We start from the raw sequence: 21,458 nt of genomic DNA on the forward strand, positions 1-21,458 counted from the left end.
TTTCTTGCTCAACCATGATATGCATGAACTGTCGACAAAAACCACTTGTGGACACTCGCGTGTCAAAACAACCAGCCCAACCTGGGTCCAAAAAAGCATGTAAATTTGGCGACAATGATCCCCCCTTAGGATAAAACAACCAAGATCTAAAATGCCACTCAAGTAGCAAAAGATCCACTTAATAGCCTGCCAATGCTTAGACCTTGGGCTATGCATAAATCTGTTGACGTATGAGAGTGCAAATTGAATATCCGGCCTCGTATTTCATGCATAAATAAGGCATCCAACAACAGTTTGGTAAAGAGTCACATTGGCAGGATCACCAGCATCATGAAGACTCAATTTCAAACCTGTTTCCATGGGAGTGGCAATAGGTTTGCAATCCTCAAGTCCAAACTTACATAGAAACGATTCTATGTAACTTGTTCACAAGGCAATACCACCATCACACTACTTAAATTGTATGCCCAAGTAATGATGCAATAGCCCCAAATATTTCATCTCAAAAGTAGCATTCAAATCATCCTTAAATTCAACAATATGTGCACACCTCATTTGGACTGGTGATTAGCAAATCATCCACTAATAGAACAACAATGACAAGTACATCGTCCTCACGCTTTACATACAAAGTGATTTCTATTGAACTATTGTGAAAGCCTTGTTTGACAAAATGAGTGTCAGCTTTCTTATACCAAGCATGATGAGATTGCCTCAACCCATACAAAGCTTTCTTACATTTGCACACTTTATCTTCTTGTCCTTTAATGAAAAAACCACGCGGATGTGTAGCATAAAATTCCTCAAATATGTCACCATTCAAGAAAGTATTAACAATGTATGATTGAGGTATATCCCATCCAAAATGAGCTGCCAATGCACATAGAAAACACACAGTATGACAAGTAGGAGCAAAAGTCTCTTTACAATCTATGCCTTTTTGCTATGCATAACCTTTTGCAACAAGTCGAGCCTTATAGCAATCAACCTCACCAGCCCGCTTACGTTTCAAGTTTTAAACCCACTTCGTACTAATGGCCTTTTTGCCAGGAGGAAAATCACAAAAAGTCCATGTGTCATTTTCTATAACTGCATCATATTTTGATTGCATGGTAGCCATCCAATTTTTTGAATCATGTGCTTCACCAAAAGATAGAGATTCATCTATATCACACAAACTAGAAACAACCAAAGATAGCAATCTGATGCAAAAGATGCATGGCAAGAACATGAACGAGTACGACTAGACAAAGGTGCATCCAATTTATGCACTAGCCATTTTGGCATACCTCTACCCTCCTCATTCTCAGCCCTATCCACATCAAGTAAATCATGTACATTCTCCATTAAAGGTTGATCTAGTGTGCTACGTTGATCTGTAACATTTTTAGAAAAGTCATAGGCTGTACATTTGCCTCATTGGAATTTACATTCAAGTTTCCACCACTGAAAAGAAGCAATGTCATAAATTTCCTGTGAGCTTACATGTCTGTAGAACATGAGTGCAAAGGCTGAACAAATCTTCCACAAAATACAACATCCCCTGAAACCAAGATACACTTTATTTACGGAATGGTACAACCTGTAACCTTTGCTTTTAGTACTATAACCAATAAAAAAGCATTTCACAGCCTTATCATCTAATTTTGTGCGATGTGTTTGCGACACCAAAGAAAAAGCCAAACAGTCAAAGCATAAACAAAGCTTTTCTAGGATACGTGTCTGAGTACATAAATAGCACACATGATGGCCTCAAGCCAAAACAAATGTGGCAATGCTTGACTCTTGACCATACCTCGTGCCATCTCCTTAAGCAACATGTTTTTCCTTTCAACTCCATATGAACCATGGCTTTCTATCATGCCATGCTTCATATAGAGTCACAGACTGCAAAGCTTTTGTAGGAAACTTGTTAAGTACATAAGTAGCACACATGATGGCCTCAAACAAAAAAGAATGTGAAAAATCTTGACTCTTGACCATACATCGTGTCATCTCTGTAAACGACATATTTTTCCTTTCAGCAACACCATTTTACTAAGGTGTATACGACATTGTATATTGGTGTTTTATTCCATGACTAGCCAAAAATGCATTAAATTCATGAGACATATACTCCCCCCCCCACCCTCTCGATCTTAACGGAGGATGCACATAGTACATTTAGAGACATTTTTATCCATAGCCAGATATCGCTTGAAGCGCATAAACACTTAGGGTCGGATAAGACACATTTTTGGCACAAGTGATTGAAATACCATGAGGGACATCCTAGAGAGAGGTAAACAAGTCACGATGACAGTTAATGTGCTTTGTAGCACCACTGTCAAAGTACCACACATGAGCATCTGCAACAACTGACATACATGCATCATGGACAAAAGAATCATAAAAGTGCACTCTGCACTAAATGCTTGCTCTGCATCTACATCGGCATGCAAATATCCTTTCACAAAAGACTATACAACAGTTGCACTTGTAGTGGAACCAACCTCCTTTTTCTTAGCATCTTTTGCCTTCAATTTTGGACCCTACTTGATCAAGTAACCATTAACTTTACAATCATGGCAACACTTTTGTTTTTTTTGCCCTTTTCACTAGAATTCTTAGATGAGGTGTTGCCAACAGAAGCATTGGAAGTAGGTGATTTGCCACTTGCCAAAGAACCATGAGAAATAGCTACATTGCTCTTACCACTGTTTCTTTGAGCAAGAATAAAGGCATGTTCAACTGCATGCTATTTAGCCCTGTTTTTTCTTGAAAGCTACTTATGCAACAGAAATTTGCATCATGCATCAAACTTGATAACTTCTGGATTTCGTTGGGTCAAAAGTCTCAAAGTACTAGAAAAAGCCTGGTAAGAATCTGACAAAGCAGGAAGAATAGTCTACACAAGGGAATTGTCAAAATGACTTCGCCTCCAAAAAAAAAAAGTTATTCATTAATATCCTTAATACCAGCGAGGAAAGTGTTCATTTCATCTTCCTCGTGCATAATCTTTGTCTCGAGCTCTTTACGCAAACAATGCAATTTTAGCCTCATTGCAACTTGTATAAAGATCAGCCATAATATCCCGAGCCTAATTTGTATATTTAGCTGAATGAATGTGAGGAGTAATACTGTGCTACATTGATAACTCAATCAATGATGAGTCTGTGCATCTCTAACATCAATGAGCTTGCTCAGCCATATGCAAAACCACTCTCACAGCAACAATACTGCCACCAAAACCTGCAACATCCTCAACGTCGCATGTATCCTCAAAACCAGGGCATACATCAATTCACTGCACAATATTCCAAACGCCCTTTAACACAAGAACATATTGCATCATGTAGACCCACATTCCATAATTGTCCCCATCCATCCCTCAATAGCAAACATCTTGAACACATCTATGTTGTTGTCAGCTATGGCGAATGCCTGCACTTGATGTGGAAATTACCAAAATGACAAAATTGCATGTGCAGTACTGCTTGTAGTGGAAAAAGAGATCGAAATGAGCCCAAATGGAAAATCTGAGCATCACATCAAGTGCAATCCTTCAGCACGGCTAACAAACGTAGCATAGAAAATTGGATGATAAGGTTGTTAAATGCATTTTTGTTGGTTACAATACCGAAAGCAAAGCTTATAGGTTGTACCATCCACAAACAAAGCGTATCTTACTAGAGACAGTAATGTAAGCTCACAAGACATTTATGACATTTTTTGCCTCTTTTCAGTGGTTAAAACGTGAATGTAAATTCCAACGAGGCAAATGTACAACCTATGGAGTTTTTTGAAAATATTACAAATCAGCATATAGCATATTCTTGATGCAAATGTACATGATGACTTGATGTGGAAAGGGCTGAGAATAAGCAGGCTAGAGGTATGCCAACATGGCTAGTGCATACTTTATGTGATAGTAAATTGGATGCACCTTTGTCTAGTCGTACTCGTTCATGTTCTCACCATGCATCTTATGCATCAAATTGCTATGCTTTGGTTGTTTGTAGCTTATGTGAAAAACCTGTGTCTTTTGATGAAGCACATAATCCAAAAAATTGGATGGTAGCCATGCAATCACAATATGATGTACTTCTAAAAAATGACACATGGTTTTTATGTGATTTTCCACCTGGCCAAAAGGCCATTGGTACGAAGTGGATTTACAAGTTGAACGTTAGCCGGATGGTGAGATTGATTGCTATAAGACTCGACTTGTTGCAAAAGGTTATGCACAGCAGAAAGGCATAGATTATGAAGAAACTTTTCCTCCCACTTGTTTTATGACTATTGTGCGTCTTCGATGTGCATTGGAAGCTCATTTTGGATGGGATGTACATCAGTTAGACATTGTTATTGCTTTCTAGAATGGTGACATATTTGAGGAAGTTTATGTAACGCAACCTCGTGATTTTGTCATGAAAGGGCAATAGGTTAAAGTGTGCAAATGTAAGAAAGCTTTGTATGGGTTGAAGTAATCTCCTCGTACTTGGTATCAAAAAGCTGACACTCATTTGGTCAAACAAGGCTTTCGTAACAATCCAACAAAAAGCACTTTGCATGTAAAGCGTGAGGGCGATGTACTTCTCATTGTTGTTCTATATGTAGATAATTTGTTGATCACTAGTTTGAATGAGACACATATTGTTGAATTTAAGACTAATTTGAATGGTACTTTCAAGATGAAAGATTTGGAGCTGTTCCATAATTATTTGAGTATACAGTTTAAGCAATGTGATGGTGGTATTGTCTTGTGTCAAACAAGCTACATAGAATCATTGTTATGTAAGTTTGGACTTCAGGATTTCAAACCTATTGTCATTCCCATGGAAACATGTTTGAAATTGAGTCTTCATGATGCTAGTAAGGAAAAGATAAGATAGCCCTAGAGTGATGGGCATGTATACAATGCACGAGGAAAAAAACCTCCTAGTGAGGGGAAAAATGATCCGATGATCCTAAGTGTGTTCACACACATCACTACCACATAGATATGGTAATAGCGACAATAATGTGTAGAACTCATCAAATTTGACAGCTTGAGGGTTTCCTTGGGTCATAAGTCTCCAAGTACTAACAAAAGTAAGAATCTAATAATGCATCAAGAGCAGTCTACACAAGTGAACTGTCAAAAATGACTTAGCCTAATGTACAATTGCTCATTCGTATCCTTGATACCAACAAGGAAAGTGTCCACGTCTCTTCCTCTTGCATAATCTTTAACTCCAACTCTTTACGCAACAATTCAATTTTAGCCTCATTGCGACTTGCATAAAGACTAGCCAAAATATCACAAGCCTTTTTTGCTAATTTTTTTGAGTGAATGTGGGGATTAATAGTGCGCTTCACAAATAATGCAATCAATGCATGAGCTTGCGCATCTCTAACATCCCAACGAGACTCCTTATATGTAGGCAAAACAACTCTAACAACAACATACTGAATAGAGCATGTATGCACAAAAGGCGGACATACATCAATGCCCTGCACAACATTCCAAACACCCTTTGACACAAGAATATGGGTCATCGTGTAAGCTCACATTGGGTACTTATCCACATCTAGTTTATCCTCGGCAACAAACATCCTTAAAATGTATGTGTTGTTGTCAGCAATGACAACAATGATTGCACGTGATGTGAAAACTATAGGGAAAGAGGAAAATCAAAGTAGGACCAAGACGTGCTATGTAGCACAACCCAAAGAAGAGTATAAGAGACTTGTTCTACAGAAAATTACATTGAAAAAAATTGTGCACAAAAGGTCGAAATTGCCTACGCATTATTGCATGTAGTGGAAACGGAGGCCAACCGAAATGAGCTTGAATGAAAATTTTGAGCACATGCTACTGCTAACCAAAGCTCGCGTAACTCGGAGAAAATGAGTAGGCGGGTAATGGGGACGCTGACAACTTTTCCCAAGAAGATGCAATACCAATTATTAGAATTAGGGTTGCATGGAAAGTTAGACCTAGAATGATGGGCGTATATACAATGCACAAGAAAAAAAACCTCCTAGTGAGGGAAAAAATGCATTGACAATCCTACGTATGTTCACACACATCACTATAACATATATGATAACAACGATTGATGGGCAACACGTGCGAAGTGGACAATGGTGGAAGTAATTCAATGAGAAGAGCTAATGGAAACAATTAATGGCACCGCTTGACGCTTAAGTAGAGTGAAAAATAGCACCTGATTGATGCTTAGGCAAAGAGTGAAAAATAGTAGGTGTCGTAAACAGATGGCGTAGAGAGGCTTCCATGAGTGTGATTGCAAGAACCCGATGACAGGTAGAAATTGGGTCAATTGCAAATGATGGCAAACTCGACAATGCTGATGTAACTCACTTGAACGACCCTCTTTGAAATCCATCAGGATCTTTTGGTCTGAGCGGTCCTCTTCCATGGATGACCTTTTTTTGTGTGAACGTCCGTGACCTTTGCCTTCACCTCCTAAATTTAAGAGATTCAGACACATTTTTGAAAAGCTTGAGAGATTTATCATCCCCCAAAAAAATGCTATGAGCATTAAATATCGTCCTAGGTGTAGAACCATTGGCTTTGATATCACATGAAAGGGAATGGCGTTATGGTGAAAACATTGAGATGTTCATGGCATAATTAGTGGGTTAATTATATATATATATATATATATATATATATATATATATATATATATATATATATATATATATATATATATATATATAGAGAGAGAGAGAGAGAGAGAGAGAGAGAGAGACTAATGCTAGTAGCAAATCATCAGTAGATTAATAACAAATTAATATGCAAATGATGAGTACAAAGTAGGTTAATGTTAGTAGTGAGTGAGGGATGCAAAGTGAATACAAAGTGTGTAGCTCAAGCTGATTTTATAGAGTTAGGAGAGGGCATCTGAAAGGCATAAGCAGTGATGTCAAATGTGTAGGCTTCCAATATAGAGAGGGTTCTCACTTATGGTGGTGCGGATATGTCACACAGGTCAACAAATACACACCAAGAAGCATAAACCATACGCCAAAGCCCACATAACCCCAATCATTTGACTACTTAGTCACTATTCTTGGTGAAGAGAAGGAACCAACACCTACTATGCAAGATGTAATCTACAAGAAGAAGAAAAAAGCGTAAAAGGAATCTCAATCCACTTATAAGGGAGTTGCACTTATAGTTTCTTCATCCTATAAAATCTCCAAACGTTTCACATGTGGTAGTCTAAGAAACTTAGCTACAAATTCACGTAAACAAAAAATGCAATCATTGCGGTAAGAAAGAACAACCACCAATAAGAATTTTCATTTCAAAGACAAACCAAAGAGCGACACAAGCACCACCACCAAGAAGGTGACAACGCCAAGAGCACGTAACAAATGGACATGAAGAAGAAGATGAAGGAAGCAACACCCAGGTCTACAATGACTTGACTCTCATCTTTTAAAAATAGATCACATTATGGTTACATCTTGCTCTTTCATTATATCATTTTTGAGATAGCTAGCCTAGAAGAGCTGGGTGTCTAGCATGATAAGTGTTCGAGGGGAGGCTACTAGAGTCCTTGTACGTTCTAGATGTCTCGTTTTCATTTTTCCTAGTCCAAACCTCAAGGGGGGTCGTTGGTGGGCTTTAGCCTATGACTCTAACCGTCTTTGTGAACCTCTACTGGCATGAGTTGATTACCATGATTATGAGTTAGCATAAATCCTAAACACATCTACCATGGTGTACCCAAAATGTAGATATCCCATACATGTGCATAAATCTGAAAGAGGCTATTTATTTACCTATAAAGAAAGCTCTTGTACACAATTTCTCAATAATGCAAGTTATATCTACTTTGTTATCTCTACACTATGAGTGGCTAATTGGTTTATCCACCTCCTAACCCACCAATGATGACAATGGTGTAATTGTGTCTCAATAGTTATTCTTGTCATCAAGTCTTCTGCTGTCAAGCAAAAGTTTGTCCCTAGCACTAGATCCATGAATTGATTATGCAGTAATTTGACACAACTATAACGAGTGTCCTTACATTGAAACTGTCTAAGGTTACGTAGGAAAAATGAGAAATCTATCTAATATTACTACACAAGCCACATATTTAGGATGATAGGTCTACATTGGACTTTATTCCCCCTTGCGCTTAATAAATCTTACCATGAAACCCACAAACTAATCCATCAGAAAGCCTCAAACATTGTGGGAAATAAATCAATTGTCTTTTCTTCACATAGTAATACCATTATGGTCAGCCATTTAATTCCTATTATTCTCAATTGCGAAGGGTTTTAAGTTCGAGGTGTTTAGTCCAAATGCGCAACGTGGTAAAGCACCATCTTATGCAGCAACATTGTCAGAGTGACTCCCTTGTCGTGCATACTCTTTATCGAATCCCTCGGGTGCTAGTGGGAAAGTTGATCCACCTTGCATGGTCAGTGAAAACACCCGTTCGGCTACAAATGTCTGGTTTGGCAAATCGCTTAAGATTATCGAAAACTAACACTATTTCGAGCCATTACAACTAATTGTGATTTGTGGCCCGGACCCTTGAGTAATGATGAATGGTTGAAAAGTGTTGTTTTTACTCATGGCCGGGACCAAGATGGTTATTCACGGGGGGAGTATTAGAAGTCTGAGCAGTCCTTACTCTCAACACCTCCAAACGACGCAAGCTACGTTTGGGGGACGTTTGGTTGTAAAAGGCCTATATATCTCATGGCCCGGACCTCTTTAGGTTATTTGCGGGAGGAGTGATGATAGAGTCGTTGAACAACTCATGGCTTGGACCTGGATGGTTATTCGCGAGGGGAGTGTTCATCGGCGACTTTACGTTTATATGTGCATAAGTGAGCATTTGTGTTGCATTGTGATGTGCATACTACTGAATATTCCTAATTGGATGAGATTGCTTGGGTATATAATTTTACTACATCAAGACACTCGTGGAAGATCAGTGCAATCTAGGTGTGATGGCTAATTTTACTACACCGGAATATCAAGAGTTCCGATCTGGACTGAAAGGAGAAGCCAACTCCTTAACAAAAAAGAAAGAGCAAACTGATTGTCCCTAAGAAGAACATGCAACAATAAAAGAAGAAGTCCTACCAAACTTATGGGACCCGGTCCGATGGGGCCGCAATGACAAAGAAATTAAAATAAAGCAAGACCCACACACACGCGCGCATGGATTGATGACGTGGCAGTTGTACGAACAATCTTGAAATTGCACTGACATGCTAACGTGGTAGCCTGTACCGATTTCTGTGATTTGCGTTGCTAACGTGGCAATTGTACGGATTTTCATAAATCATGCTGGCAATTTTTTGGGCATTGCTTTTGCACCAAATGCTTTTGAGTTTTAAGGCTTTTCAAGTAAATTGCTTTGGGACCTAGGGCCTTTAAATATGAGGCCATGGGCTCATTCTCTAGCATGCTTCTGGACGAAGGTGCAAAGGATGGAGTATCGGCTTGTACTTTGATGATGCAATATAAAGAAATACCGAAAGGAGCGCCAACGTTTGAGGCCAATAAGGTGAAATTCCGCCACTCCGTGTCGCGTGTCGTCTCTCTCTTTCAGTTCAGTTGTTACTGAAGTGCTAAAAGTCTGTTCAGTCTGTTCTTTTCCGTTGGCACGTGGTGCCTGTCTTGTGACATAGATGGATGGGAGCCTTCACAAGACTGGTGATCCCAGTTTGGACTTGCTCAGAGTGTCACGAGGACATGGCAACTGTTAACTATGTCACGAGGACGTGGCAACTGCTAACCTTAGTTGTTGGTTTCTTTCCAATGATTTTTGTTTAATTTTTGAGACTCTTTTTGAAGTTGCAAATGGTCGGGACATTGTATGGCCAATGTGGACGGTAGTTTCACCCGCAGACGGGAAGTTGGTCAGCATTGAAACTCGTATAGTAAGAGGATGTCTAGGCTCAGTTCAAGATCATGTAGGTCCCCCCGTTGCACTTAGCAAGTTGCTCGATACTAGGAAATGAACTCAATAAAGGCACAATGCCAAGGTGGAGTCACCAAAGGAAAGTACCCGAAAGCTGAGCCACATTGCATTTTTGGATGCAGTCCTAGTGGAGATAGATGGTCACATGACCAGTGGGAGTCCAACAGAAGCACCTCCTTAGATGTAGGGAACTGCTATTTTGTCATTATCTCCGGAATGACAAGGGAAACATCCAAAACTCTGCTACAAAGTCGATTGGACAACCGGTCGGGAGATTTTTAAGTGGCAAGCCCAAAGCCAGTTGTTGCTCGTAAATGTGTCAAGTGGCACCTTTTGGTGCACTTTCCTCTTGCAGCAACAAGGGAAGCTTACTTGGGAGAGCTTCATTTGCAAGGACGCTTACTTGGGAGAGCTTCATTTGCAAGCTTGTCATAGGTTAAGAGCTATTGACTGCAAGTTTTTCGTCTCGTGTACAGTGTAGTGCAAGAAGTCATGTCCTGCACACCTTACACTACTCTCTCTGTCCCCCTACGTGTAGTAATGTGATGCCCCTCAAGAGGGCTCTTCATTTGACTCATGTACAGTTGTGTGGTCATATGCCTTTTTACTGAGGCAAGAGCCTCTCTGAGCAAGAACATGAGTAGCTAGTTGTTGCTCCAAAAGCAAGCACCGGTGAGGGCGATAACCTCATTGTACAGGTGCATTTTCAACGCTAGTTATGCGCTGAATTCGGATTGTTTTTCAGCCATACCGATGCCAAAACCATGGGGAACATTGTCCCTCAAGAGGGCTCTTCATTTGACTCATGTACAGTTGTGTGGTCATATGCCTTTTTGCTGAGGCAAGAGCCTCTCTGAGCAAGAACATGAGTAGCTAGTTGTTGCTCCAAAAGCAAGCACCGGTGAGGGCGATAACCTCATTGTACAGGTGCATTTTCAACGCTGGTTATGCGCTGAATTCGGATTGTTTTTCAGCCATACCGATGCCAAAACCATGGGGAACATTGTCCCACTGTTAGAGGACACTTTGGGTTTAGGGCTGAAAACAGGGCAGAAACTAGTAAATACAACATGCTGCATTTACTGTTTTTGGGCAAAAAACAGAGGGTTTATGTGAAAGGAAGTGAGTTCCAACAGGGGAATTGGTTTCAAGCAAGTTTTGGGCATGTTATGTTGTCGAAATTTTTCCACAATAGGTAGTGTCTAGCTAGATGCAGATAAAGAATTCCCAAGAATCTTCTTTGTAATTTACCCTCTTAAAGAGTAAAGAAATACCAAAAGGGGCACCATTTTTTGGGACCTACATGTTGTCGATGTCTGCTCGGAGCATTCTAGATTCCGAGCCGTGTGTGTGCTTTAAGTGTTAATTCACATCGCAGGTTACCTTTGCAAACGTTCTCTCTGTGTGTGAAAGTCTAAAGTAAAGTAAAGAATTTCGGGTAAAAGCCTAGGTCTCCGCCCTACAGGCCGGTTTCACAAAGATTGTACCCTCCATGTTTTTCGAGCTACAGAGTGAGGGTCGATTACACAAGAGTCTCGGTAGAGGCCCCATAGGTTGTAGAGTGTTGTTTTCATAGGATCAGAGTTGTGGGCATTGTGGAAGGTCTGGTGTCATAGATCTTGACCCAACAGCTCTTGAGACAGGCCGCTGGAGGCTGTGGGCTTGGAGAGCTATCCACTGGCACAAGTGCAGTGGGATCTTTGGAGGGTTCCTTTCTCCTCAGCCGACCATCGAGGTGTCCCTTTCTTTCAGTACATCGTTCATCTAGGTGTCCCTTTCTTTCAGTACACCGTTCGACTGGGACGTCACCTAGTGGCAGCACGAAGAGAGGCTCATCCTGCTATAGCACCTTATTGGTACGAGGAGGGTCTCACAGCTAAGTTCTTGTCAACTTTTTGGGCGAGGTTGTGGGACACCAGACAATTGCGGCGAGTCACTTTGTTCAAGTGGCAAGTTGCACATAGAGCTACAGTAGTGGGGAGTTGTCTTTATAGTGGCCTCTCGACAACATGTGCACCTTGTGACCATCCTTTGGAGACTCAGCGTTACTGTCTTTGAGACTACCCTATGGCACACCAAGTTTGGCTTCGTGTCCTTGGGCTGATGCCAGCTCTTTCCACAACACGACAGTACACTTGGGGGACCGTTGCTTCGTCCACTCTCACGGGCCCAGCACTACAATGTGAGCTATCCTCCACCAACAAGATGATAGTGATATAGGAGGGTCGACCTACACTCCAGCCTGCTACAGAGCTTACTCCACAAGAGTGGTGCAATGAGAGAGAGGAGTGTTGCGAGCTCATCTGTGGCCCGACACTGTTTCATCTGACGGGCCCGTTGCTTCAACATCTTTGAGGCTCGCCTTATACCACCATCAGAGACAATTCGAGATTTTTGGTTGGAGCTGATCCGTACGCTCAGGGGACAATTCGAGAGACTCCAGGGCAGCTCCGACCGCATGTGGGTTCGACTCTGGCGCCTTGGGCCTTTCTTCACCATGGTCCAAGGTGTGCTCAGATAACACTGCTGTCCACCTCTGTGGCTTTTCCCTCCTCGCACCTCCTGATTTAGCCTCATTGTACATATGCTGTTTGTTCATTGGGAGAGTCTCCCCTTTTGATTGTTGTAGCCCTCTCTAGAAGAGGTGGTTGTAGCCCTATGGGCAATTTCATTAACTAATAGAAGGATCTTTTTCTTGGGGGAAAAAAAAACTGAGCACCATCAAAATTCTTCACAGCTGAAACTCCTCGCACGCACACCCTTCACATTTACATCTACGGTTGCTCTTGGGAATCGAGCTCTTGAATGTCAACTTTTGTGTGTGTGCTACTCTCACATTTACGAAACAGGTTCCTCCTCAACACTCCACAAAAATGTTCATCCTCCAAGTAAACAAGGAGATACAGAATCTTTACAGGTTCGCATGTCGACACTAGAGATTTAAACAAACATATTTTGCGAGTGGCTCATCATGTACCAGCTGAAACAAACAGGGTCCACTTTATCAAAAAACTGGCATGCTCCCTGTTAGTCACATCCAGGACCTGGTTTTCAAAAAAAAAAAGAAATGGCATTGAAGAATATTGGATGCTTGTAATGCCATTTTTGTCCCCATTGCTGGCATTGACCTTATGAAACATACCTCACAGCAGAGCGCATCATCGTTTTCTGCTTCCACGCCCTTTACCAAGCTGCCCAGACTTGAAAGAAGCTTCTTGCCCTTGCAAGAAAGCCATTGCTTTGCGGTACTTCTCCTCACGCTGCTCCTCTACTAGAGCCTTCTCTTTGGCCTTCTCAGCTTGTAGAAAATAGTTATCCTTCCGCAACTCTCTTGCAGCACCTTTCGCCTCTTGTTTAATAAGCTGCCGCAGTCTCTTTCCCTCTGCTCGCTCCTTATCCGGATCATAATTTCTTCCCCGAATAAAGCTGCACGAAACAATCACCAGGAGTTTAGACACAGTCATGACCAAGTTGCATCCACTTTTTCAAGATATGGTGGTAGAAAGGGTTTGATTAAAAATCACGTTACGAGGAACCAATAGGCCCACCATGAAAAGAAAAATCAACCTCTGCTTATTGTCAAAGGAAAAAAAATCCTCCTTTGAAATTCAAATAACTTTTATCGTTGTTGAGGTTCAACTGAATTTGAAAGATTTAGATTAGAGAGGGGGAGATCAAGCCTGGGTCCTTACCCATCCACCTAGCCACCTTGACCACCAGGCTACGAGTCCATTGCAAACATTCAAATAATTTTTGCATGTTTGATGCCCTCTCAAAGGCCTCCTGTGGCATGTCGCGTGACCACTAGGGCACAAACCATTTCCATCTCAAGAGTCCTCCAATGGAAGAAGTCAACATGTCCACTAAGGCTAAGACAGCAAAGACACTACAGAGAAGAATAATATCTACTAGACAACTACAGCACCCAAAAGAATTTGCAGTATCTTGTGGCTACAGACAGATTCAAAATGTTCAGATTCAATAGCACCTTTGGGGGGCTTTTGTGCTTGTATAGAAAGAGAGAGATCTGGAAGAAGAACAATAATAACTTGTAGGAAAAAAAGGCAGGCTGGCAAGATGCTGGCAGATACGGACACATGGGCCACCAAAAAACACAAATGTCTGTGGTATCAACAGTGCAACTTCCAAATAAATTGCACTCCAGGAAAACTAGAGGTAGAGTATCAAGATAAGTAAATATCCGCACATAAAGGCCACCAAAATAAGTCAACTTGGCTTGTGTGTATGTATGTATATGCATGTCCGTGCACTGTCTCTACCCACTCATGGACAGAGATAGGACGACCACCTTCTCATACAAAGTAAGGTTGGGAACACTAAAAAGACACACACACACACACACAAATATAAGATACTAATCATATACACCTAGATAAATCCAAAATATGCCCAGATTCGCCGTCAAAAGAAAAGTGCAAGGTATAGACTGAAAAGACTACAAAAGCTGAAAGCTGAGAGTTCAAAGGGATCCTGAGGTAGACAAATACATCACTCCTTCAAAAGCAGCGCCTCAACCTTAATAACAAACAGAAATAGAGGATAGTTGCTTCAAACTTACTTTTCCTCAAACTTTGGATTGAACTGCTTGATTGGAGCTGGTTTCTTCACCCGCATGCGTAATGGCTGGCGAAGCTTCTCGGTTTTCCTTACATTATCCCTTATTTGTCCCAAAAGCCTAGTGATTGAAACAATAACTGCCTGCGGACAGTGTCTACTGACAGATAGAACCTCGAGCACTGATATAAATGGATCAAAAATTTCTGGATAACAAGAAATTTCCTCATAAAGGTGTGAGAAGCCTTCCAAGGTCCCCAAAATACAGGAAAGGACAGACAACCTGCAAAAATCAATGCCTTGCATGTGACCTCTCCAACATCAAAGGAGAAAGCAAAAGAAAACAAATTTAATCCATGACATGAAATTGACCTGAATGTGTCTGTCTCAAAAAATGATGGATCTTTATCTGTTGCCATGACATCATCAAATTCTAAATCTTCTGTTTGCCTTATATGAGAGCAATCATTCTGTAACCGAAGCCAGGGCTGAGAGGAAACAAGCTCCAACATGAAGGATCCACACTGATTACATCAAAATTAAAAATTAGAAACTACTGTAAGAATGATTGTGTGCATTAATAGCTGCAACTAAGCACTCTTGGTCAAGCTAATAAGCTTTCGTACTCCAAGAAAAGCCGCAGCCTTGGAAGTGTTTATTCTTCCAGAGAGGGCTGAAATCAAAGCAGCGTATAGAAAGGACAAGGCCTCTGGGCAGAACCTTCTGGCTGGCCTCATGATCTGCATGATACATTAAGAAAGAAAATATGTTGCTTAATTTAAGTTTGCTTAGTCTAAAGCAGAAGTGACAATCATGCTTAAACAATTCCATGAGGTCAGAAATGGACACCCTATTTAGACAGCTTAAGATACTTCTATCAAATATCATGCATGTTAGCACAAATTGAAGAGCAGCAGTAACTGACAGACAACAGCAGTCCACATATGAATGTGCCAACAGTGAGGTCCCGAGCAGATTTGACAGGGGAGCGTGTCAGATATTCTGCCATTAGCAAGGTGCAAGGTGTCAGCACTACGTGTCGGAAATCGGATGGTGGGAATGCCAATGTCCAAAGTCTAAACAACGCCAAACTTTTGCAAGATGGCCAAAGGCCATCCACACCTGCGGCCAAGTACTGACTGAGAAATGAGAGAAGAAAAGTTTATTAGATAATAGTGAAGCTGGTATACCTTGGCTTTTCAGCCTCTCTATGAACTGTTCTCGCATGCGTATTATCCGTTCACGGGCACACACTGCAGAAAAGTAAGGCGTCTCGGAACCCATCTCAATAAGTGGCCTCATCAGTGCATTTAGTCTGTCCAAAGAAGGCACCCTTCCGCCAGCAACGGAAGCAAAGTATTGAAGTAGAACTCCATAAAAGACCTAGATGAAAAAATTTCTTTTAGATCTGATAACAGATGAGTTGATTCAGTAATATTTCTGATACCTGCATTTTTCTCCGATTTTCTGCAGCTAGACGTATAGAATTGCAAGTTCTTATCCGTTGAATAATAACTAGCAGATCAGTGATTGGCCGGCCATCAACTAGGCTTTTGAACTCTTGCAAGTTCTTAGGTGCTTCAATCACAAAGGGGAGTTCACCCATGCTGCGAGAAGGTTTGGTGGTTTTAGCTGCATGAACCTGGGCCCTGGCCATCAAAGCCTCCTCTTTAATTACCATTGTATTCGCTGCACCGACTGGGGACGAGGTGCTCAATGTCTTCCCATGAGCACCCAAAACCTCATCATCACTTTCCTCCCATGCATCATTTTCCACTTCCCTCTCTTCAGATTCCTCTTCGCTCCCCGTATCACTGTCAGAATCTTCATTCATCAAAGCCTTGTCCTCTTCTTCACTGTCTAGATCCTCCTCTTCACCTTCTTCATTTCTAGCAAGTACCTCATCCACCCATCCTTTCTTGGGATCATCATCATCATTTGCAAAGTTCTCACCAAGATCATCCCCAGACAGTTCCAGCCTGCGCCGTTTAGTTATTTGAGAATCCTGTCTGCCAGCTGTATTTTCTGACTCGCTGTCCTCAGATTCCTCATCGAGCATCCTCTTCCTTCGCTTTTCCTATCGTCAAGATCCACCAGTAAATATATTTTCACACTTGCTACAAATAGAAGGGAGAGTGCTACATGAGACAAAATCCTTAGCATCTTAATGTTAATTATTACAAATTGATCACCTCCAGTTCTTCAAGTTGAGCTCTCTCTTCCCCTGCAATCTCTTCATCAGTCTTCAACCTGTCAGAGGCATGAGCTCTCATCTCCATTCCCATCTCCTTGACAAGCTTATCAAAATCATCAGCCTGCATTTGATAGAAACACTATGTCTCAATCTGGAAGCAGAGGGCCTTAACAAGAAAGCAGATAATAAATACGAACGTATCAAGATAGCAAGTTATGTGGTATTAGTGTGTTGCGGAACCTTTCCCTCATTTCCCTGATCAATAGTTGACTTTGAACCGAAGCACTTCTTTGAGCGAACAAGAGAACTCAAAGCTTGAGATTGCGCTAGCGCAGCAAAATCCTTGTCTAGCTGATCCTTCAATTCCGCGTCTTTTTCTTTCTCCTTCGCTTTCTGTGCCTGAAGATGGACACAAATTTCAGGACAGCTCTTGAAAATCACCTGGTCGAACCTCAGCTAGGACAAACCTTATAGAACTTGCTTTTTGCAATAATTTCCTCCATGATCTCCTTTTTGGACTTTGATTTCTGGCAGTGATGTTGCAGCAGATGAAATTGAGCAGGGAAAACAAACGTAGAGAACAATATGCCTACGAACAGCCAAACCTAAACATACATTCACCTTCTCACTCTGATCATCACCTGCACGTGCAAGCCCCTTGGGAGAATCTCCACCAAAATGAAAATTTTTCACTAGCTCCTCTACTGTAAGCAAAATCACAGTGAAAATATATGAATACAAAAAAAACACCAACCACTTTCAAATTGAGTAGCAAAAAGTTATTCGATTATATAGCCTTACAATGTTCAGATTCATCATCCTCTTCAAATGAGTTTTCTTCAAAATCATCGAGCTCTGACAATGTGGTGCCTCCATGTGTAAGAACAGCCTCTTCATCCTCATCATGTAAGGTAAACTTGCTTCTCTTTTGCCATTTGGCCTGTCATAAACAAAATGCTCTTTTGAGAATTCTTCATTGTAAAGAAAGACAAGCTATATAGACCCGCAAAAACCTCAGGCTCAGGATAAAAGTCCATGCAAATTACATACACATAGTAGTCATCCACAAGACGCCCCATAAGAAAGAGAAGATATTGCTAGTTTGGTTATTCCTGTATATAGCTTACTAATTCTCAGCATGTGCACATTAGAATTATCAATTTATCAGTTACATTTATTTGATCAAAGGAATACAACAGCTGTTCCAGATACACCATCAGATCAGTTGTTAGAGCATCACGCACAGAACTTCTCGAAGTCCATCCTAGAATGGATAGTTCAAGTGCATTATCGAGAGGATAACTCGAGCACCTTTAAAAGAAAACATCCTCTAAGACCATCCAGAACAGATACTCCTGATGCATCACAGGATGGGTGACCAGAGCATGGAGGGGATATTTGCTAGACCATCTAGCACAGGTATTTGTGATGCATCACAGGAGGGGCATCACAAGAAGCTACTCCAAAAGTCCAAGTAGATAGAATACCACAATATGAGTAATTCTCATGTCTCACAGGATGCATGATTAGAACATCAAAAAGGGGTATCTCACGAGCCCAACAGTAAATCAGATTTGGGAGAGTTTGCACACTTCAACAACCACATAAATGAAGATGGTCCTTAGACCAAGGGAAACATGTTTTCCACAGGTAATATTTAATTATTGCATGCATCTATCTATCCGATTGCACCCTAGAACTCTTGGACAAGAGAGTGTGAGCATGTGTTGCAACAAATAGATTAGTTTGTGCAAGTCAAAAATCCACAGAGCATGTCAATTGTTGAAAATTTGGTCAATTAATTTACTGCCCAACCAGCCAATTTTGAAAAGCCAGTCACTTTTATCTCAAAAGAGACAAACCCAAGAATTTTCTCTCATCCATTGCCGATCTCCTCTCTCTCTAGCTGACACCCATTTTTGGCACCAAACAGCACCAAAATGCACATCCACCCACGAGCGCAATCGCGGGGCAGGGGGGGGGATGGGATGGGATGGGATGGGGGGGATGCTCTTGCATGAGAAAATCCATGGCTCTGAACTGCCACTATAGGCAACCCTGGTTGGGTATTCTCTACTAAAACTATTTATGTACAGCGAGACAAGCAGTATCCGTTACCATATTACAGTAGTGATGTGTGTGAACACACTTAGGGCGGCCGGGCAATTTTTCCCTCGCTAAGAGGTTCCCCCCCCCCCCCCCCCTCCGACTTGTATATACTACCATCTCTTTAGGGCAAGCCTTATCTCTATTATAGCCACTTAGTAGTACTAATTCATGTGTCATCTGCTCTTGAACTCCTCCATCTTCGGGTGCATTCCTGCAGCCTATTAATTGCAATTGGTATCAGGCAAGCTTCGGCACCCGGAGCAGCGTTCCCAGCCCCCTCTTGGCCCACTTTCTCAGATTGAGGTTGATTTTGGTGGATGTTTGCAAGGCGACATAACCTTCGGGCCAGCTCGTAGAGCTAAGTGTCGTCAGAATTTTCATTTGAGCTCCTTTCGGCGCCTCCATCTCGGAGGGGTCACTAAAAAAAATGTAAGATAGCATGAAAGTTCAACATAAGGGTTGATTGTTTCTTGTAGAGCTACAGAAACTATATGCGGGCTACTCGCAAATGGCAACTTGTCCATAGTGACGTTTGCGGTTTGATGTATACTCCATCCTTTGGGAATTTGTAACCCGAAGGCACCACGTGCCTACTAAAAGAACATAATTGGAATAGACTTTAGCACTTCAAACACAATTGAGCACAGAGAGAGAGAGAGAGAGAGAGAGAGAGAGAGAGATGAAATGAAACGCTTCAAGAGGCCAAAATGACTTATGAGACCAAACCGTTGCAAACTGGTGAATTTGATACCGTGTCTGGGTACAAAAAATGAAATGAAACTAGCAGTACTACTAGCTACTGTGTGGGGTACGAGTGATCATTGAATCCATCCTCATCTGCATTTTGGATGTTGAGACAGTAGGGCTCGAATCCTGTGTTGTAGTCTTTGTCGATGTTGTGAAGCTCCTCTCCTCAATCGAGGCGTCTCAATCTCCCCAACCGGTCAATGATAGTGTCGCGGGTGTGAGTCTAGGTTGAGCATCAAGGGAGTATTGAAAGGGCGGTAAGTTGTCCATGTTGAAGCAATGTGTGTAGAACCATCCTGACATCTGTGCATACCAGCATGATGTGTCCCCCTCTAATGCTAGAAGTCTAGAGGACTCAAGGGCCAATCTAGCATATCTGTCTCTGGTAGTATCCCATAAGCTACGCATGAAGGAGACTGATCTTATAAGCACCTCTATCCCCATAGAGGGTGGCTGCTAACTCTGCTCTAATGATCTCGTGCGGCACGGATGATTTGGCTCTAATCAATCGGGAAATCATAGATACAAAGGGCCTCTCCATGACTCTCCACCCATCCTGACCGACAGAGGGTGTCACAAAGTGATGGCGTGGCATGTCCACCCAAACGAACCCTAGTGGAAACTAACTAATTAAATGAATTAAGTTGTTCCAACTTATGGGGTCCCATCTGATGGGGCCAGGGGACACTAGGATAATAAAATTAAAGCAAAGGCTTGAAATTGCGCGTACTGCTGACGTGGCACTGAGTACGGACCTCCGCGATTTATTGGCTGCTGCTAACGTGGCACAACGTACGGATTCCCGCAATTTCTGCCATAAATTGCGTTGGCAGCTTTTGGTGCTAGCCCACAAAGACAGATGCTTTTGGGAACAATTGCTTTTAGAACCTGAATCTTTTCTTGTACTGCTTTTGGGTCTGAGGCCTTTAAGTGAATTGTTAGGGCCTCTCTTTCTCGGATTAGCTTGGGAGCATTAAGCAGAAAGAGAGGACCCTCAAACATTGTACATTTTGGGGCCAATCTCTCTCGGTACGAAACTACGCCGGGCTGTGTCGTCTCTCTCAGTTGTGATTAAGTTATTTTCCATTTCTCTCACGTGTGTTGCATCGGATTCTGGTATCCAAGTCTATTACAGTGGTATCAGAGCTTAGAAAGATTCTTCTTCTGCGGAGAATCCGATCCCTTCTGCAGCACATGCATGTTCTAGAGGAGAATCTGACAGAGCAGACAAAATTTCATTTGTGAAAGAATCTTGGTGTCCTGACCCCGGACTTACTAGCCACTCCCACCCTTCGTCCATCGCGCATCGAGCGCGCTCCCGTCTTCATGTCATCGCTCTCTCTTAAAGGGCATAAGCACATATGGGATCTCACAGAGAATCTGACAGAGATAACACCTCTCAGGGGGGAGGCGAAGAAACGTTGAAATCCGAAGCGGGAACTGAAGCAAAGAATGAAGATTTGGGCCAATTTTCGGCGGAGAAGTTTGCCAGAGCGTAGTACAAGCTTCAACTTCATGTCGACATGCGTGCGAAAAGATTAATCAAGTACTCCAGAGACCCGAGATTTGCGAAACACCTGAAGAATCACCCGATTGATGAGATTCACTCGAGATGGCGTGAGGCCATTGATTCTTCTCTGAGGTCGGAGGAAAGCTGAAAGGACAGACAAGTGCAGAAAAGCGGAAGCTATCCTTGCAGAAAGAGCTTAACAGAGCCCTTGACCAAAAGATGAACCACATAATGAAAGGCTTGAAGCACTCTCGAAAGAAGAGGAGATCGATGGATTTCCTTGGTTATTTGGGCCGGAAGTCGAGTTGCGAGGTGGCAAGTAGATCCAAGAATCGTGCTCATTTCGAGAATGACTGAGATTAATCTTCGTCTTCAAAGA

The 21,458-nt window shown here is 41.9% G+C and overlaps 1 protein-coding gene across 4 annotated transcripts in view; it reads right to left on the reverse strand.

The window, feature by feature from the left end:
* Positions 1–6,434: 6,434 nt before the first annotated feature.
* The window catches only part of LOC147420684 (nucleolar-like protein), an 88,366-nt gene continuing 73,342 nt past the window's right edge, over positions 6,435–21,458 (reverse strand). The window contains exons 3-16 of one of the 4 annotated variants that reach the window (XM_086504164.1): positions 17,515–17,653; positions 17,335–17,417; positions 17,181–17,240; positions 16,954–17,112; positions 16,712–16,834; positions 15,967–16,596; positions 15,710–15,902; positions 15,445–15,641; positions 15,146–15,259; positions 14,892–15,043; positions 14,524–14,802; positions 13,194–13,370; positions 13,087–13,135; positions 12,782–12,988 (exon numbers count right to left, since the gene is read on the reverse strand). In XM_086504164.1, the coding sequence (XP_086360290.1) occupies positions 12,914–12,988; positions 13,087–13,135; positions 13,194–13,370; positions 14,524–14,802; positions 14,892–15,043; positions 15,146–15,259; positions 15,445–15,641; positions 15,710–15,902; positions 15,967–16,596; positions 16,712–16,834; positions 16,954–17,112; positions 17,181–17,240; positions 17,335–17,417; positions 17,515–17,653 (2,430 nt within the window). In that variant the 3' untranslated portion in view covers positions 12,782–12,913. Of the gene's footprint in view, positions 6,452–12,781; positions 13,371–14,523; positions 14,803–14,891; positions 15,044–15,145; positions 15,260–15,444; positions 15,642–15,709; positions 15,903–15,966; positions 16,597–16,711; positions 16,835–16,953; positions 17,113–17,180; positions 17,241–17,328; positions 17,418–17,514; positions 17,654–21,458 lie in introns of those variants that run through there. The other 3 variants (XM_086504163.1, XM_086504162.1, XM_086504160.1) reach the window with 3 other exon arrangements.

Source organism: Adiantum capillus-veneris, chromosome 28, assembly GCF_014529385.1.
Source record: "Adiantum capillus-veneris isolate H3 chromosome 28, ASM1452938v2, whole genome shotgun sequence".
Classification (NCBI taxonomy): domain Eukaryota; kingdom Viridiplantae; phylum Streptophyta; class Polypodiopsida; order Polypodiales; family Pteridaceae; genus Adiantum; species Adiantum capillus-veneris.